This window comes from Denticeps clupeoides, unplaced genomic scaffold (genome assembly GCF_900700375.1).
Source record: "Denticeps clupeoides unplaced genomic scaffold, fDenClu1.1, whole genome shotgun sequence".
Taxonomy (NCBI): Eukaryota; Metazoa; Chordata; class Actinopteri; order Clupeiformes; family Denticipitidae; genus Denticeps; species Denticeps clupeoides.
In genome coordinates this window covers 32,575-53,311 of record NW_021629805.1, presented here as the reverse complement: position 1 = coordinate 53,311, position 20,737 = coordinate 32,575, and the positions used below count along the sequence as shown (strand labels likewise).

Here is a 20,737-nt window from a genome sequence, read left to right as displayed (position 1 = left end):
TCAGGAATGTAGTAAAAATAATAATAAGAGATACACATAGAAGATGCCACATGTATTTTAATAAATACTGCAATATATTGGTTTCATTTATATGTACACACTGTACAGAAAATGCCCATTTGTGCTTTGTGTAGCAGTAATAGAATAGAATTTTTTAGGCTATTATTAAAGCTTTATTGAGATAGAGAGAGAGAGAGATCACAGCATATTAAAAAATGAAAATACAACTCTATTTTTCAAAACCGAATTTGATGAGTATCTGTTTCTAAAGACCTCTATCTAGTGTGTCATATCCCTGAATCTGAAGTTTGTAGTTACTCAAACTTCTGAGATGTTCCATGACTGAAGCATTTCAAACACCTAACAACAGAATATGTTCACCATGCAATGTACACGTATACATTTAAATATAATTGCATACATGTAGTAAACAGCGTGAAACATTACGTGCATTAACACTGATCAAAAACTTGATGAAATATAGAACATGGGAAAGAAATTAAACTGAGCAGCTTGAATCTATTTTATTTACACTTAAGTTCCCAATGATCTGATAGAATTGAGAAATGGAAAAATCTCATTTCTGTTCAAAATGTGCAGCCACAGACAATATTGAGATTAGTGTACAGCTTGAAATTCAGTATCTGCTTCATTGTGAATTCACTTTAGGATACATGTAGTCTGCCAATCAGAATCGTTTGGAGAAATATTGATATCGTAAAAGGATTGATACACATCCAGCTATTTTGCTTTATGTCTCTGCAGCCAGTAGACTGTAGAATTTACAGAATGAAATTCTTCTTAGTTTATAGGTGAAAATCTGGGATGTTAATGGCTTGTAATGTTTTGTTTGTAGGTGAAGATTTGAAGATGTTGGGAGGGTCAAGCTTGTTGCTCTCGTTTCAACCGCTGGAGGAAACTCCGCTTCTCTTCCAGGAGCTCCTGAATGCGCTTGTTCCGTGTTTTCTCCCGCAGGAACACTCGGCTCCGTCTGTGAATGACGTTGTTGACGCCGACCTCGCTGTCCGCGCCCGTGGTGAACAGTGGAACATCGATGGCATTACTCTCGCCTCTCTGGGGATGCTCTGTTGCCTTGTCTACAGATGTTGGGGATGGAGGTAGGGTTGTCAGAACTGCTGTTGATGGTCTTATCCATTCCAGAGGCTGAGTTGGTAAGGAAGTAGACACAACAAAATGGCTGGTGGACGTAAGGAACCAGTCCGTTGTGGTCAAACCTGAGCCATCACCGCTGGTGTTGATGGTCCTCAGGAGATCCTCACCACTGTCTGCTGAACCACTGGTACCCTCGGTCGACACGCTAGGAGCAAGGCTGAGAACGATGTGTGTCTCAGTAGTAGGGACGGGCATGGTGGGAGTGATGGACGTTGTGTGTGAACCTGGTTGTGTTGGAGGGTACTGCCGGGTGCAGCTGCTTGTGTGTGTGGTCGAATGGTGCGTGATGACGCTGAAGGAGGTGGAGATGTCCTGCGGTACGGCGACGGTGGGGGACATGTGTCTCTGAGGGTCAGGGGTGATGGGCTGGGCCTTGGTTGTGTTGGTGGTGGTGCAGGATTTGCAGCACAGCTGCTGGTATCCTGGTAAGGAGCAGTAGCGCAGGAAGATTTCCATCCGACAGAAGACCGAGCGGTCACGGTTGCAGCTTTGCCCTGAATCACAGAAAATGAAACTGCAATTACAATAAAATGCATGATATGCATATCGTGCATGCAGGTTCACGCATACACTCACTAGGCACAACACAAAAACCTCAGCTGGGTTACAGACCACATTTTGTGCATGCCCATGCCTTGAACCTGAACCAGAAATGAACCGCCAGGGGGTCAACCGCATTCAACAGGCAACTGCAGCAATGTAGGAGTACTGCCAGTGTAGTAAATAAAACCTGCACATTAATAAGCTCATTACTCTACTCCCCATTTTCTAAATGATACGTTCCAATACATAACATGAAATGAATCTCATCATCATAATGCTGGTTTTCTATTGGTGCTGCAATGATCGCTCCCCATTCCCACCTGACACCTGGAAAAGTTAGGGGTGTACTCACTTTTGTTGCCAGCAGTTTAAACATTAATGTCTGTGTGTTTAGTCATTTTAAGGGGACAATTATATAAGCTGGACACAAATTGCAGAATTTGAGGGAATAGGATCACCTCATCAGAAATGATGGCGACCATGAAAGACCAAATTCCTGTAGTCTGATCCCAGCATGAAGTAATCACATTTGGTGGCATGCAGACATCACCAATATTGAGAAGGCTGTGACCATACTGACCAGACCAGAAGATTTCTCTCAGCCGGAAGAAAGGCTTGGCAAGCAGCTGGGATGGGTCAGAAGCAGTGGGAAGGAGAAAGGCCTACGTGTGAGCTGTAAAGTGCCGCTACGTTGGCCAGTTGATCTCATTTGTACGGACCAATTTTTTTACACATTTTTATTTTTTATTTAACGTTTGCAGTTGAATATGACAATTGAAACAATGCACCCCCATTATATATATGACTTATTTTCTTAAGAAAAATAAATCAGCTGTATCGAAAGGTACAAGTTCACAGTCACTTTGGTAAACACTTGATTACTTTGAACTCTGTCAGCTGAAGAAGTCAGATGAGCCTTTACATAAATAAATCTGTCATTGAATAAATAAAATACAGGATCTCCATGACGATGTAAAAACTGCATGGCACATTTAAGTGTCATATATTAAACATTTACAAAACATTAATAAAATTTCCCTGATAAATCAAAGTGCATATAGACGCAGTGCACATAATTCCATCTGAAATTGTTCCTAAATGAACTCCTCTAGAACCAGCCAGGTGCAGCAGGCCAGAGAAGCCACAGAACAGTTATAGTGTATTATATCATTTTCATAAGTAAGGAATTAACAGTCATCAATGTTATTAGATACAGTCAACACCAATGATATATATACAGTATCACACTGCAAGGTCAGGCTTAACATCTCCTACTTTTACACAAAGCTCTGGTGGCTCGCTACATCATCACAACAGAAATATGGTCACAACACAATGACAAGTCTGGAGTGTTCAGCTTGCGCCCTTTTCTAATTTGCTATGTTTGTGTTGGGCTGTTGAAGCTGCCTGTTTCTGTGTGAGTAAAGCCATCCCTCCGGTGGATAAATGCCAGTACATTCAGTGTAGTATAAGGCATTGTTAGTACACGCAACACTGCAAAAACGAACAAAAACCGCCCAGAAACAACAATGAGGTCATGAGGTATTTTCCCTAGTCTTTCATTACACACACACACACACACACACACACACACTCACAATTAACCTATATATGCACCGCAAACCTTTTTTTCTTAGTTCCACGCACTGTCATTATAATGTCACTGCAATGGAAAAATGATGAAATTAAAATGAAAAACCACTCATCATCAATGCAATGGGGCAACTGACAGAACATATCCTGCATAATAAAGATCTCCCCATTGTTAAATATTGAATTTTATATTCATGTAAAACAATAATTAAAAAATCCACATAACAGTCAAGGATCAAAGTGATCACTAGCAGTCCAAAGGGTTAGGCAAATAAGCTTTAGCTTATTTATGGTAAAAGTAATTATTATTCATATTATTGTTACTCGTATAGTTTTATATCGATATAGAAGTACAAATATATGCGTGTTTTTGTATGCATGTGCGTTTGAGTGTGATATATATATATAATATAATATATATAAATATATATATATATGCAAGCACAATTAAGCTGCATTATTGAAATTCTATATTTAACAGTCAAGAGAGGAGGATGAGATGACATGTAGTCTTGCGCAATTGACAACCCTGTTTTCATTTTATCCCATCACATCATTCTCCACATCAGCCCTCTTTTAACGATTTAAAGTCTTAATGAGGTGGAATGAGCGCTTAGCTAAAACGGTCCTCAACATGACAGGTTGACATTACCCATGAGGCTTTTCTTTTTTTTTTTTCATTCTGCAGCAGAACTCTTGGACAGAGCCAGGAGCGTAACCCATGGCAACCCAGCAGCTAACATCGGGTGTCCAATCACAAGGCTTGTCCCACCCCCAAAACCTAAACACGCAGCCCTCCACCGGGCCTTTCAGGCCACGCTCCTCAACAACGTTCTTCAGCTCAGTTTTTGAAAGTGAAGGTTCTCTGACTGGCCAGCATTTCACAACACAGCTCTACACAGGAGAGTGAGAGAGAAAGAGAGCGACAGAGAGAGCAGAGAGAGACCAGCACAAATATCTGCAAGAACTCAGCTCCCGTCATCACACACAAGCCCCCAGAAAGAGGAGAAACCACACCCCTCCCGATGGTGTGTGCAGAAAAAAGCAGCAGGTGGAGGCTCCACCGCGGGGGCTCCACCGGGTCAGGGCAGGAAGAGAGAGAGCAGCAGAGTCCAGCAGAGGGGCGGCATGCCGCTGGAGGCCACAGCCAGGCTGGACAGCGGCTTTTTACTTGAGGAGATCTTGGAAGCAGGGTAGCGCGGGTCAGGCTTGGATAACCACTGGATCAGAAAATTGCCTGCAGGGGCAGAAAAGACCAGGGAACATTATCCATGCACCGCTGCTGATATCTGCTGCTGCAGACTGTATTCTTTTCTGCGGTGTCCTCTAACATGTGCACACATGATGTCTGGACAGGCAGGAGTGTGCACGAGCTCCGTTTTCTGTCTGACGGAAGTAATCTTCTTCAAGATACTGATATCAATCAAGCATTTTTACAGAAATCCTAAACACTTGAAGTGAAGTCACTGCTTTTAGTTGCGGTGTGTGGCACCGCAGTGGCATCTTGGCAGATTCGAACCGGCAACCTTCTGATTACGGCCCCGCTTCCTTAACCGCCCTTGGCACAGTGTCCCCAGTGTGTTAAGCTGTGTAGTGAAGTGAATGCCACTCACTCTGGCACTGAGGCAGGTGGCACTTTTGCACCGACTCCGGCTTGGCATCCAAACATTGTCCGACATTGTTACCACGGCTACGACATGTGACTTGCCGATGCTGAGTCCCATTCCCACAGGAAACTGAGCACTGTAATCTCACACAAACACACAGAGGCAGGTACAAGTTCATTTAGCACAGGCTCCAATAACGAAGACCAGAATGCAACAGGATTCATAGTCTGTCATCAGATCAGATTATCAGACAGGGAAATGAATCATTTAAATAACGTTAACAGCAGTCTTACTACATGACGTGATATTTTTCTTTAGAGGGCCACAACCCCAGTGATTTTATATCCATAAAAATAATCATAAAAAAACTAAAGCTACACCATGGTGATGTCAGATGATTTAATCATTTTACCACTATTTTTATGCGGAGTTACAATGTTCTTTGCAGGAAAATCCACTTTTTCTCTCTGCCTCATTGTTTCTATTTTTAGTCTGTAATATCTTGATCATCCACACATTTTAATCAACAGATGAATAAATGCAATAAACTGAAATTCGATAAATTGTATAAAAAAAGCCCCTGCCGAGCACACCCGGAACACTGGGTGCAGGCCACGCCCCCGTAGCTCTGTGCTATAACCCGCACCAATGTTCCGGGTTCCGGCATTGTACTGAGAACCCAAAGAGTGTCTTTTTAGGTTTATAGTCAGAGGTTTGGTTTTCCGGTTTGGCTCTTGCCATAGAAGCACATATAAAGGTCCCCAGACATGAAGCCATGACGGCCGGGGAGCGGTGGGAAATTCTCTGGCCATACAAAGCATGGGAAAAGGGTGGTAACCCTTCCCCTTATGATGTCATAAGGGGACCAATTCCAGATCCGACCGTTGATGAAGCAGAATGACCAAAGCTCTCTTAACACCAACCTTCCTCTTCCTCCCACGTCTCACCTTTTCTTGTGATTTGTGAGCAAAATGCAACAGATCTACTCACACATACATACCCACCTCTGACCAGTGGCCCACTTTCCACTGTGGGCAGGGCTGTCTGTTGCAGGGCCGGCGGGACTCTGGACGCTCATCGCTGCAGTACTTGTTGCGGATCTTGTGTTTGGAGCTGTTTTCCAGGAGTTTGTAGCAGAAAACGGAACGTGTCTGGTAGCCCACTTTCCCACAGGTTTCACTACAGGTCTCCCATTCTCCAGCTACCCAGCTGAGGAGAAGGAGTATGAACATTGTGTTTTAATACCTGAACCAGAAAGACACGTAGATGTGCAAGCTGTTCACTACAGTGTCAGGTGATATGTTTCGATCAGAAAGATGCTGGATTGAATCATGTAGCCAGCTTTCGCTCATTCTGGCTGGAAGAAGTGTTTTTTATTTGTACAAGCTGGTAGGCGGAGTCAGCAGTACAACACGCCCACTTTTGGGAGACGTGCACATCTACCATAAACAGTGCCACTCATCTCAACATGCAACATTCAACTATTTACATCCAACCCGCTCATTTCCCCGCACATTTCTTGGTGCAAAGCATGCTGGTACAGTCAGGTTGGCCACAGGCTCGGGTTAGGCTCGGGCCTAACTTTTTAAGTTTGAAGCTATAAGCATTATCTTGTCCGCTTTGCGCGGATGAAAATGAACGTTTTGGAAAGGCTCCGCCCGGCCCCGACATTGATTCTGGGGATAGCCTGCAGAGAGCCGTGCACAAGAGAGCCGTGCTTCCAATCTGACAGGTTTAGAACGCTATCGCATGGAACAGTGAGCTAATATGTCAAGATGTGCCATGCTGATAGACCACTCCCTTAGAAAACTGAATCAACAAAGTATAAAATGAAGGGTCTGCACACTGATCCAACCATCTTACTCTACTTTTCTTGTTTTGTCTGAATTGTATAGGTAATAGTGCACATTAAGGGTTGAGAAAAATGTCAACATCGCAAAAAAGTACACATTTTATATACACTGTATCACAGTCATGTCAAATGTACAGTACAATGTACATTATACAGTAAACTGTACACTTTGTCATTATTCTTCTTTCTTATGATTCTACCAACTAAATTCTGTGTACTGTTTACTTGCTTTCTCTTCAAATGTGTCTATTTTGCAGAATGTCCATTAAGAGTCAAATATTATGTACAAACCTACACTCAATGGGATTTTAGAAACTGTAGGTCTGTTTTAAAACACCTGCAGATTTCAAGACCATAAGTTCTAAACACGATCTCTCCAAAGATGTTCAATCAAATTCAAGTCTGGGATGTGACTGGGCCACTAAAGGAAATTCACAGAATTGTCCTGAAGCCACTCCTTTAATACCTTCCCTGTGTGCTGAAACTTTTTCCACTTACGGACGATGGAGGCCACTGTGCTCATTGGGACCTTCAAAGCAGCAGAGATTCCCCAGGTTCCCCAGGTTTGTGCCTTGAGACAATCCTGTCTCAGAGGTCTACAGACAATTCCTTTGACTTCATGTTTGGTTTGTGCTCTGACATGAACTGTCAACTGTGGGACCTTCTATAGAAGGTGTGTGCCTTTCCAAATCATGTCCAATACACTTCTTTTTCCAGCTCCAATTAAGCTGCAGAAACATCTCAAGGATGATCAGGGGAAACAGGAGACACCTGAGCTCAATTTTAACGTTTAACCTCAAATAAACGTTTTTCATGTTGTCATTATGGAGTCTTGTGTGTAAAATTCTGGATTTTAGAATTAGGCTGTAATATGTGGAAAATGAATACTTTCTGGATGCACTGTACATATATACGTGTGTGTGTGTGTGTATATTTGCTTATATTAACATAGTTGAGGTCAAGTTGCAGGAACTCTCTAATGATGAGAATGAGCTGATAAAAACTGAACCACTAAAATATGTAGACATATAGCGAAATACACACACGTGCTCTTACACTGGCAGTGGGCATTCCTTCACGTTGCAGTAGCGGCTCTCACTGGGCGGTTTCTTGATGTGTACACAGAGGCGGTGGTCCACCATCACCAGATCAGTCTTCCTCATGCAGCCATAACGCGACTCCTGCTGACCTTTCAACCATCATACATGATTACGGCTGAACACTGCACTCTCCTACAGTTGAATCAAGGCCATGTACTACCGTAATAATACCGTTTATGAAAAATGATCTATGGAAATCTGATGGAGCATATGGCCCTTTATAGTTATATTTCATCCTTTCATCCTGTGAGCTCCACACGCTCAGCTAACAAACCAAACTTTGTCTCATGGCTGACAATTCTACTGAGATTTTAACACTGATTATATGTTCTGCACTATACATTGAATTAAGAAAGACATTGGCAGCTAATACACTGCAAGTATAATAAACTACACTAACATCTACAGATAAGGTTCTATGGTTGGAATTATTATTTGATTACACTGCCTGTCAAAAAAAAAAAGTCAAACTTTAATATTTAGTTGGACCGCTTTTAGCCTTGATGAGGGTATGCATTCACCATGGCATTGTTCTGCAATGTCAAGATCTTGTAGAGATGATGGGACAGTTGGACCGCTGTGGAAGTCCTTCTCCATCTCATGATCCCTGGACCACTCTTTCACGGTTTGAGCCCGGGGAATCCTGGCTTTGTCATCTTGTAATATGCCCATGCCATCAGGAGAAGAAGAAATTGCTGTTCCCTTCACATCGTGTGTGTGGACAAGCTTATGCTGTACCATCCGTCCAGTTTTTAATAATGAGTTAACCCAATTTGAATTGTTTCAGTGATCTCCTTTGTACTTTGATTAATGCCAGCCAATAACTTGACTCTTCTGAAAGAGACTACCAAGCTCAGGATGGGTCAGCACAGCAGTGGTACTCACTGCATCAATTAGGGTTAAAGAACTATAATCATCCCTGCAGTAATGATCCAACCAGGTGGGGACTTTTTTTAGACAGGCAGTGTATTATAATGAAGTGATACAGTAGCTCAAATCTATTAAGGTCTTTTATATGTTGCACATATTGGTTAACATTGCACTTATTACACATTGAACACTAAATACGTATATATGTACAAGCTGGGTACAGCCCCTGTCTGAATTACCTTTTCCACAGGGCCGGTTGCAGCGGGACCACCTCTCTGTCACCCACTTGTAGAGCAGGCTGTCATCCAGTGGAATGCTGTTCTCGCTGACTGAGGGAGAATCATTCTGGATAATGTATTTGTAGGACAGGGTGATTCTGGAATCCCCATGGAATCGAATCTGGAATAGTAATACACATACATATATATATGTATATGTAATATGCTACATGCAACACAGAAAATATGAAAAAATACATACACTCCTGATAAAATGGCAAGGCCACAAAAATGATTCCAAAAATGATTCCAAATGATTATTTTGACCAATAACCAGTAAAATTGAATAGAATTTTTCCAATTTATTGTCCACTTTATTGAATTGTACAGTTTACGTGTCAATTTTAATGTGGCAAAGCTTTCAGAATTATTTGTCTTTCTTTTTAAATCCCAATTTGCACTGATTGGCTGATTTTGGAGCTGATTTGGCAGTTCACATGTGGTATTCTGTGTTATATGTGTGCATATTTTACCATGATAACTGTGTCATGTCTCAGCGGACCGCTGGCCTGCAGGGTCTCCTTGTCTCTATTCTCGTACTCCCACTCCACACCCTTCTCAATAACAGAACGGCATTCTGGGAACTCGCTGTCTGCATTCAGGAAGAACTGGCCTGTGGCCTTATTCTTCACCACTAGAGAGCAGGACACACATTCGTAACAGAAATGAAAACTTTGAGCACGGACATGTAGTCTCCAGTGAAATACGGTCTTAGACCGTTATTGATCCACCTAGCACTGCAGATCTGAGGTTGTATGAAATGTTGGCGAGGTTAAACGGTGTTGGCCACCAATATACATGTTTCTGTGTTTGTTGGGGTTGAGTTTTTTTTGTTCCACACGGCTGTTTAACCCTTTTGCACAGAGGGATGCTTGAGGCTCTCAAGATTTAGATAAATTGTTAGACAGCAAGTGAACAATATGTCCTTAAAGGAAGCAGAAAAATGGTTCAACTGTCCAGATTTTATTAAATTGTGATGGCTGGACAGCTGGATCACAGCATCTCCAAAACTGCAGGGGATGATCTTGTGGGATGATCTTTGTCTGTACAAAATGTGGTCAAAGACTAACCGATGTATCAGGGAAGCTCAGATTCTGGAAAAGACCATGCTTTCTGTGTCCACCACCAGAACTAGACCACAGAGCTTTTCATTTTCTCTAATGGCTTAGGGCACTAACCTTTTGCACAGCAATACAAATTTTACATGAACTATATACAGTAAATATGATAAAAACCCAGAGACACTTACAATAACTGTCACATCACCACTAGGCATTGTAGGTATTCTAATCAACAGCATAAAAATAAAAAATGTCCCGAACTCTCACCTAGAGCATGCTGGGTTCCCTTGGGTATCTGGATGAGTAGATGTCTTGCTCCTCGTGGAATTTCAAGTACTTTTAAGAAACCTGAAATGATATTGCGCTGCTGTAAGGGTTCTTTTTTCTCAGTTTGCTTTCTGCTCGATCTTCCTCTCCTTCTGCTGGTGTATGATCCTACAGCCATGTCTAGGCGGCGGTGGACCTACCTTGTTTTTTGGGGTTGCGTGTAAAGTTGCCCTTTTTAACATGGCAGCTGGAGTTATCTCCTCCACAGACACCACACTTGTCCTCCTGATGGGTGGAGCCTATCACACCATCACAGCCAACTTTCTGCAGGATTATACACACAATCTACATTGAACTGATGCTACTTCCTACATGAATGTAGATCATCATCATGAACGTAAGAAGGCTTCACCTCACAGCTGCCACGCACACACACACTATATGGGTCCTTGTAGGAGCAGCGCGTCCCGTCATCCACCATGCGCTGCATATGTACCACCGCCCGGGTCTCCTTGGACTGGCAGTACAGCTGACACCGCTGCTTAGCTGGGTGACGAAAGGATGACCTGTTATGGTTCTCAGAGCGGATCCACGCCCATACTCTTCATGTTCCAGCAGAAAGAAACTCGATTTCTCCCATTTCACTAGAAGGGACATATTCATGTCCCTTCCTGCCCTGTTCAGACTTTAAATACAAGCCTCTAGTTCAGTCTGCCTTTGTGCAGGATTACAAGTGAAATGGTTGTCATTGTGAAACACTGCAGTGTCACATGGTTACACAACAAAAGGTGTCCTCTGCATTTAACCCATAAACAATCATTTTTCTTTAAATGTTCATGAACTACTGAACAACCTGGATCGGCTGAAATGGTTCCATCTGTCGCAAATTTCATTTCAGCAATAACAGAACCATCAGATATTTGGGTCAGGATGTTTCCGCCCTGTGGTACCAGCTGACTGCAGGCATACACCCCTACCTTGTGTCAGACTATCAACTCACATTCTCACGTTTCTCATACCACTAGTAATACCCGGCCTACCCCATCATTCCTGCAAACATTCTGGCCTCTGTCTCAGTCACATGGAAAACAAAAGCCTTGGTCAAAACAGCCAAATTGTCAAACCTCTGCAATGTCCAACTAACATGCATACCAAGTCCACAAGAAACCTGGGTATCATGATGGAGGATCAGCTTTCCCTGTCCAGATGTGCCAAAGTCCTGGCAATATCAGATAAACCGTGCTGTAACTCAATCAACATATCAACCAGCTTCTGGTTGGGATGGTCCAGAATGCAGACCAGCTAAACACATTTACATACATTTACATTTACAGCATTTATCAGACGCCCTTATCCAGAGCGACTTACAATCAGTAGTTACAGGGACAGTCTCCCTGGAGCAATTTAGGGTTAAGTGTCTTGCTCAGGGACACAATGGTAGTAAGTGGGATTCGAACCCGGGTCTTCTGGTTCATAGGCGAGTGTGTTACCCACTAGGCTACTACACACGACCACGTCACCCTACAGTTCCTGCACTGGCTACTCATGGCCACACAAATGACTACAGAAGCTTCCACCAGAACTCGGTTAGAGAAGCTTATACTCCATCCAGACTACTTGATACATGCTGTTGTACTGTGATACATGCACATGTCCAGTGTCTGTGTCCAACACTGTAGGACAGGTCTCTAGTCTTTATGTCCAGTATTATGTAGCTAGCTTTCTTTCTGACGCTAGTCTCCAGAAATACCAGTATAGTCTATAGTGTGTATGGTCAGCATGTTGTGCCTACAAACCCCATTCCAGTTGGGACACTGTACAATTTGTTAATAAAAAAGGAATGCGATGATGCGGAAGTTTCAAATTTCAATATTTGATTCAGAATACAACATAGATGACATATCTGACATTTTCTATTTAAACTGAGAAAAAGTATCATTGTTAGAGAAAAATTAGTTGATTTCAAATTTCATGGCATCAACACATCTCAAAAAAGTTGGGACAAGGCCATCCTCTCTTCTTTTTACAACAATCTGCAAATGTCTGGGGACTGAGGAGACAAGTTGCTCAAGTTTAGGAATAAGAATGTTGTTTCTAAAGATCTGGTCTGCAGGATGGTCATTTCAGTGCTCGAATCTTTCTTCTAAGCAGCCATGATGTGGTAATTGATGCAGTATGTGGTCTAGAATAAAATAAAGTCCCTGAAAGAGACAACATCTGGATGGGAGCATATGTTGGTCTAGAACTTGGATATGACTTTCAGCATTGATGGTGCTTTTCCAGTGTAAGCTGCCCATGCCACGCTGTGACGTCCCGTGGCAGACTATGGGTGTTTTCTGTTGTGTTTGTGTGTGTCTCTCTCTCTTTCTGTCTCTGTAATGTTGCAGGGTGGCTCCTCATCAGCCATGATTGGACTCCTCCCACTTCCTGCCGTGATTGGTGGGCTGTAATCAGGAAGAGGGTTCAAAATGGTGGCTGCTTTGGTGAAGAAGAAGAGAGTTGGTGAAAAGAGGAGGAGAGTGTTTGGTGAAGATAGACTGTTGTTGGTAGAGAAGAATGTTGTTGGTGAAGTGAAGGATTAGGACGAGAAGATAGGTCTTAGACTGCCCAGACCTGTTTTGTGTTTCTGTTGTTGTTTAAATGTCTTTGTTTGTAATAAAGATTAGTATTAAGTGTTGTTGCGTCGTTTTGGAGTTTATACTCCTATGTCCCATTTGTTATGTCCCTGACCCTAGACCGGGGACGTAACACACGCGCACTCATGCAACCCCATACCATCAGAGATACAGGCTTGTCCATCAGAGATACAAGGTTGTCCTTGTCCTCTTTAGTCCGGAAGACATGACATCCCAGTTGTCCAAAAAGAACAGTTTTCCACTTTGCCACGGTCCATTTTAAATGAGCCTTGGCCCAGAGAAAACGCCTGCGCATCTAGACCATGTTTAGATATGGCTTCTTTTTTAGCCGGCAATGGCGAATGGCACGGTGCATCCAGTATGGTTTTCTGGCCCTTACGCACAGAGATTGTTCCAGATTCTCTGACTATTTGGATGATATTATGGACTGTAGATGATAACTTCATCATCTTTTTTTATACCCAATTATGTTGCCAGTTGACCTAATAAGTTGCAAATTGGTGATCCAGCTGTTCCTTATATGTGCATTTAACTTTTCCGGCCTCTTATTGCTACTTGTCCCAACGTTTTCGGAACGTGTAGCTCTCATGAAGTCCAAAATGAGACAATATTTGGCATGACATTTCAAAATGTCTCACTTTATTGTGAAAAAAATATAGGTTTATGAGATTTGTAAATTATTGCATTCCTTTTTTATTCATACTTTGTACAACTTTTTTGGAATCAGTGTCACAGCCAATACACCTCCAGCCCACCAGGGAGCACCAGACCAGCCAGAGAGACGGCGACCCGGAAGCGGAAACGAGAGCGGGCAGCGCAGAGTATAAAAGTCAGGTAACCCCGAGGAGACGCTGCCCGCTCTTTCAGTTGAATTTATTCCCAGAGATGCTAGCCTTATTTTCCCACGCCCAGCTGACTAGAATCCACGAGCCTTGCCTGTCCCCTTTGTTACGACGATCTCCTGACGGATTCGACCTCGACACCACGACCTTCGCCTGCCATTGACACTGAGTTTGTCTGCCCCTTTTGACAAGACAATCTCCCCGCTACCCCCCACGAAGCCCTAGTTCCCTCCACGACTACACCTCCGGCCTCCCTCTCCCCTACCAAACGCCTCCGGTCCTCCTCCCCAGCGCGTCCAATGTCTACTCCCCGTGCGACGACTTGTCCCCTTGCTCCAAGCATGCCTGCAAATGCGTCCCCGAACTCCAGCAGTGACAATCAGGTTTGTAGTTTACAGTCTTTGAGTTCAGTACTACAAGCTAGTCTATATTCTGTGAGTTATGTAACATGTTATGTATAATGGCCCTAGTTTACATCTTTAATTTGTTGTACGTGGTCCCTGGTGGTCTAGTGGTTAGGATTCGGTGCTTTCACTGTCGCAGCCCGGGTTCGATTCCCGGTCAGGGAAGGTTTGTAAGATTTAGGGGCAGTGGTGGCCTAGCGGTTAAGGAAGCGGCCCAGTAATCAGAAGGCTGCCATTTCCAATCCTGATTCCCCAACGTGCCACTGAGGTTCCACCGAGCAACGCACCGTCCCCACACACTGCTCCCCGGGCGCCTGTCATGGCTGACCACTGCCCACCAAGGGCGATGGTTAAATACAGAGGAGACATTTCACTGTATCACCGTGTGCTATACTGCAGTATTTCTAAATGCCAATCACTTCACTTTCTACTTCCTCTCTGGTACTTACAATCTGGATGTTCGTAGGGCAGCCAGTGATGACGGGTGTTTTGGTAGTCGAAGGTGTGCTCCCACATGCGGCACTGCCTCTCACGAAAGTCCTGGAACGGGCCTTCACACTCCTGCACGTTGCACAGCTGGAACTGGTAGCTGACACCCAGGCAGGTCCGTCCTCCATTAGCAGGGCTGTGGGGACCAAGGAGCTCCATTGATTAGTCTAATTGAAATATCCAATCTAAAGAAATACAATTTTATGAACACGTAATGGGGTAGTGGTGGTCTAGCGTATAACCCTTAATCTGCTGCCAAGGTGCCACTGTGGTCCCCGGGATCAAGGTACCGCCCCCCCGGCATCTTTCATGCCTGCCTCTGCCTGATATCACAGTCGTGAGGAGCAAAGCGTGAATCAGGGCACGGCCAGGTCGGGTTGTAAACAGACCAGCATGTTACAGACATTATTCCTGAAAGATCTGCCACGTTAACATTCCCCAAAAAGTGCTATTACCTAGTACTTCATGTCAGGTACAATAATTATACCTGAAGGTTGTCAGTTCAGGTGCCGGGGCAGCTCGGCATGCTTAGCATAAAATGGCCAGTAAAGCAATGGCCTTGTGAAGCAGATATGAGTTGGTCGCTGGCCCTGACGTCGGGTCTGTTCAGATGTCTTCTCTATCCTGACACCACAGTTACCATACAGTGCAGTGTCAGGATGCCTCAGCGTAGCCACCGCCCGTCATTAAAAGGAAGACAGACTGGAAAAGAGTCTTCAAGCTCAAACTAAAAACCTGCACACCGGTTTGCCTACAGGACTAACAGGTCTATACTGTAGCTGTTGCTCTTCATGCTGCCCTGTCCCACCTGGAGCACCAGGAGATCTACGCACGCCTCCTCTTTATAGACTTTAGCACCATCCTCCCTCACAGTGTGTAAACTGTTGGATCTGGGACTCCCATATTCCACCTGTTTCTGGAACTTCCTGACAGACCACACACAAAGGGTCAGGGTGGGTCCTCACATCTCCTCGCCCATCAGCACTGGCTCTTCTCAGGGCTGTGTGCTGAGCCCCCTGTCCTTCTCACACGTGACTGTGCCTCACCCCCACCCAGTACAGCAACACAATCGTCAAATCATCAGGGCAGTGGTTAAGGAAGCAGCCCCGTAATCAGAAGGTTGACGGTTCGATTCCCGATACGCCATGGTGCCACTGAGGTGCCACTGAGCAAAGCAGGGTGGTGGTAGTAGCCTAGTGGGTAACACACTCACCTATGAACCAGAAGACCCAGGTTCAAATCCTGCTTACTACCATCGTGTCCCTGAGCTGGACAATTAACCCTGAGCTGCTCCCTGTAACTACTGATTGTAAGTTGCTCTGGATAAGGGCGTCTGATAAATGCCATAAATGAAATAGTAAAGCACCGCCCCCACACACTGCTCCCCAGGTGCCTGTCATGGTGCCCACTGCTCACCAAGGGTGATGGTTAAATACAGAGGACACGTGTGCTGTGCTCACAATGAAAATCAAATTTGCAGACGACACCTCTGAGGAGATGAGTCTGCAGGCACGAGGTGGAGCAGCTGACAGCGTGGTGCAGAGACCATAACCTGTTCCTGAACACATCAAAGGCCAAGGAAAGGGAAAACGGCCATCAAACCACATTACATCAGTAGTGAGTGTGTGGAGAGGGCGTCAGACGTCCGCTTCCTGGGCGGAGGAGGACCTGTCCTGTGGTGTGGACTCAACAGAGCTGGTGAAGAAGACTTTATTTCCTGCAAGTTCTGTTGGTCCTTCTCCCGCCGCTGCATTGAGAGCATCCTGTGCTGCTGTCTCTGTGTGTGGTTTTGCAGCGGATGGTGAAGTCTGTTCTCTACCCTCCCTGGGAGAGCCCTCGCTGCCTCAAGCATGAGCAATAAGGTTTCTACCTCATCCTTTAATTTTAATTTGACATCATATTCTGTATTATATGTAGTATATATTAGTATGTCTTCTTTTTACACACCGTATTTCAGATACCTCTCTCCTGCACCTTTTCATTCCTGTTTAGAACATATATACACTAAAAGGAGCTCTTCCTTTCAATTTCTATATCTAACAAATAAAAAAAACGTACGTAAATTGGAATCTTCAGATCGCGTCCTTGTGATCCAAATGAGGGGTTTCAATGATGGATATTTAAAGTCGATCTGGACCAGAGTGTTTGCCAAATGCTGTAAATGGAGGATATCTAAACTATGAATGAATGAATGACATAGTAAATTGAAATTATATAGAAATTAAGATTGTTTTAAACAGATCAGAATATATTTTAGATTTTTTTAAAGTAACCAACTTTTGCTCCGATGACAACTTTGCACCCTCTCAGCCTCTAGATCGTCACCTGAAGCAGTTGTGAAGGAGTTCCCAGAGCTGCTGAGCACTTGATGGCTGCATTGCCTTTACTGTGTTGTCCAACTCATCCTAAACCATCTTAAATAAGTTTAGGTCATCTGATGTGGCAGTCCTTAGTAATCTCAAGACTGGACTACTGTAGCTACCTTCTAGCTGGTCTACCACTATGTACCATCTGACCTCTACAACTCATACAAAATGCAGCAGCACGACTGATCTTCAACCTTCCCAAGTTCTCCACACCGCCCCTCTGCTACGTTCCTCCACTGGCTCCCAGTAGCTGCACGCATCAGATTCAAAATACTGATGCTGGCCTACAAAGCCAAACATGGAGTAGCACCATCCTACCTCACAGCCCTTATTACACCTCGCACTGCACCTCGTATACTCCGAGCCTCCAGTACTGCTCGCCTGGTCCCTCCATCTCTGAAGGTAAAAGGAAAACATTCATCTACTCTTCTCCATCTTGGCCCCTCGGTGGTGGAATGAACTTCCAGCTCAGTCACCGAGCACCTTCACACGGCAGCTCAAGACCTTCCTCTTTAGAGAAGATTTAGATTAAATTGTAAGTTTCTTGTTGTCGAACTTTGTGTACAGAATCTACAACAGAGTGAATTAAATAGATGTATTCATAGTTGGGGTCCTAGTAAACCGGAATTGATCTCTTCATCGATGGTAACTTGAAAGCACCTTGTAAGTCGCTCTGGATAAGGGCGTCCGCCAAATGCCTTAAATGTAAATGTAAATGCACTCCATCACTCTCTTTTTTGGCCTAATAGCCCTTTCTTTGCCTCAATGGGGGTCGATGGTCCCACTACGATGCAAACCAGATGTGATGGCATGTCACTGCAGAATATTGTGGTAGCCATGCTGGTTAAGAGTGTGTTGGATTTTAAATAATTCGCTGACAGTGTCACCAGCAAAACACCCCCATGCCATCACGCCTGCTCCTCCAGTCAGACCAAAACATGTAGAAGCCCTTCTTCTTGTTCTTCCTTTGACCATGAAGGCTCCTCTCAATCTCCTCTGATGTGTCTGCTACATGATGTCTGTGATGTATTTAAGTGGGCTCTCATCTGAAGCACTGTTAAAGTGCAGTTTCTGAGCCTGACAACTTGTTGTCTGCAGCAGAGGTAACTCTTGGTCTTCCTGTCCTGGGGCGGTCCTCACGTTTCATCATAGCATTTGATGGTCTTTGCAACTGCATTTGAGGATGCATTGAAAAGTTTGTTAAATTTGACAGATTTACTGTCATTTCTCTTTAGTCAGATAAGTTTCTTGCCATAATATGGATTAGAGCACAAATCAGAGTATTGAACTTTACCAGTCCTATCTGATGGTTCTTGAATGAACTCTTGACAAGGCACACATGTGAAGACAGCGCACAGTGCACTGGACACAGGACACAAAACATAGGACAGGCTAGTTGGCACAAGACACAATCGGATGTAAAGATAAAAACTTTACTTAATTTACTTTACTTGGCAAACGCTTTTTTCCAAAGAGCAACCCAGACGAAGACAATCGGGAAACCAGGAACACACAGTCAACAACAAACTCCGCAAGATGGATGTCAGGCCAGGACATCATCAAATCACACCTATAACCTATAACATAACCTATTCTGTTATTCAAATGCTCTTCTGGTTTTCTACATGATTCCATATGTGTTCCTTCATAGTTTGGATGTGGTCAGTATTCATTTACAGTGAGAAAAATAAGAAAAAGCACTGAATGAGAAGGTGTGTCCAAAGTTTTGACTGGTGCTGTACGTATATCTGTTAATGTATTCTTTCTTTATTCTGTCTGAAGGGTTTTCCACTTATCTGAATGACCAAAACATTGTATATAAGCTTCTGAAAGAAAAAAATCATTGTCATTGAGTACAAAAGTTTGAAACCTCTGCATCCTGTGAATACGTTTTCTGTTCCGCAATAAATGTATTAATTTCAATAAATCCTTTTTTTTAATAAAACGATTGTGCTTGGGTCCACTGTCCTTCATCGTGTCAATCAAAAAACATTAAGTCTGATATGCCCTCTAATGTATTACACCTATTTGCAGGAGCCACTTTAACCTAATAATATATATTCCTGATAGCCTTGAAATAAGAATTCTCACTCATGAATGGAATGTTCATTTGCCAGTTTAGCACAATGGGGTTTATTTGCGTAGTCATTTCATTAACCTAGATTTTAGTTCAAGCAACTAAAGGGGAAAAAAGTTTGTAATATGTGAGGAAGTATTCTAATATGGAAGGATTATGGGAATTACGCAAAATACAATTTTACGATTACAAGCATTAATACAAACCAGCAGTGGTGGTTCTGAGGGGGCCAACAGGGGCCATTGCCCCAGTAAAATAACTTACTGATGAATGAAAAGCTATATGAGTTGAGGTAAAATACTGCATGGGTGTTTTATCAATTTGCAAATGCAGCATTTAGTATTCATACAGAGTATATGTCCCCCACCAATAGGTCTAGAAGCACCACTGATTACCAGCTTACAGAGTTTAGTGTACAATAAAGATGCAGTGTAGCCTCACATACACACACATACACTCACTATGGGTTGTTACACTCGCGTGTACGAAACTGGACTCCCCCTCCACATGAGCGTGAGCACTGCCCAAAAAGACCCCAGGAACTCCAGTGTCCATCCTGTCGGATGACTTCAGAGCTCAGCCAGATGCAGTGGCCTTTAAAACAATGCTGAGAGAGAGAGAGGGATGATCCCAACATCAGTTTTATTATTATGTCTCCAACCACATTTTATAAAGTGCATGTGTTTTCCTCAATCCTGTCCAGGATGTGCTGGATTCACAACATCAGTGCATGCATGTGTGCTTTAGCATTATAATACAACAATATATATTCACAGAAATATATTTCTGTGCACATGCGAACAGTAGAGTGGTTTTAGTATCAAGTTTTTTGGTAACTTCATGCACTGCCCTTAATGTCATATTTCATTTGTGTCTCTTGTGTTTTGGTGTATGTGTGTCAGTACTTTTCCATCTTCACATGTTGTCCCGTCAATGGGTGGCCCCTTCTTGGTTTTGCAGAAGAAAGGATTTTCTGGGTGACTACACCAGAGTTGCTTGCATGGGTCAAATGTACGATACTAAAGGAGAAAAAGATACAGAGAGCAAAACACTCTTCATCTGACTCACAGCCGTCGTAATAAAGCTCCAGGAAATGGGAAGGTGCACACTTTTATAATGTGAATACAGAAGAAGAATGTCTCAGCACTGAACATGTACAAACAGGGCATGCAAAAGCAAAAGAAACAATGAGAACCTTTATAATGAATAGTCTGATGAGGCCTAAAGATCAGTTGTTATAGTTTAAACAGATAATTCCTTTTTCCCAAATGTTGCCTTGATGTTTTATAGAAACTGAGATGCATAAGTGGCCTGGCAAGACTGAGATATGCGATGATGCCAGTCCTCATGGTGTGTCCTGTGTTCATCAACTTATCCATTAGAGCTGGTATTTCATCCACTCGGGGAAAATATGGATGAATGGATGGTGTCACATTTGATGTCAGACACTGCTCTGCAGGAAGGTCTTCCTGACTGCTCCCTAGTTCCAGCAGGGCTTACTGGATTTGGTTGGATGTTCTTATGAGAGCAGTGCAGTGGGAGTTCTCTCACTTCCAATTAAAATGGCACTTATGCTGCC

At 43.5% G+C, this 20,737-nt stretch overlaps 1 protein-coding gene and 1 non-coding gene across 4 annotated transcripts in view; one reads left to right on the top strand and one right to left on the bottom strand.

Annotated features, from left to right (window-relative positions):
* Positions 1–160: 160 nt before the first annotated feature.
* LOC114774544 (A disintegrin and metalloproteinase with thrombospondin motifs 2-like) overlaps positions 161–20,737 on the bottom strand; it is a 39,299-nt gene continuing 18,722 nt past the window's right edge. For all 3 annotated transcript variants that reach the window (XM_028966327.1, XM_028966328.1, XM_028966329.1), the window contains 13 exons: positions 20,064–20,177; positions 19,620–19,765; positions 14,676–14,851; positions 10,757–10,890; positions 10,545–10,668; positions 10,345–10,425; positions 9,490–9,650; positions 8,978–9,137; positions 7,825–7,957; positions 5,921–6,125; positions 4,923–5,052; positions 4,481–4,546; positions 161–1,667 (listed from right to left, as the gene is read on the bottom strand). In XM_028966327.1, the coding sequence (XP_028822160.1) occupies positions 883–1,667; positions 4,481–4,546; positions 4,923–5,052; positions 5,921–6,125; positions 7,825–7,957; positions 8,978–9,137; positions 9,490–9,650; positions 10,345–10,425; positions 10,545–10,668; positions 10,757–10,890; positions 14,676–14,851; positions 19,620–19,765; positions 20,064–20,177 (2,415 nt within the window). In that variant the 3' untranslated portion in view covers positions 161–882. The remainder of the gene's footprint in view (positions 1,668–4,480; positions 4,547–4,922; positions 5,053–5,920; positions 6,126–7,824; positions 7,958–8,977; positions 9,138–9,489; positions 9,651–10,344; positions 10,426–10,544; positions 10,669–10,756; positions 10,891–14,675; positions 14,852–19,619; positions 19,766–20,063; positions 20,178–20,737) is intronic.
* trnae-uuc (transfer RNA glutamic acid (anticodon UUC)) lies at positions 14,320–14,391 on the top strand. The gene has a single exon. It is a non-coding gene; the product is annotated as a tRNA-Glu (tRNA).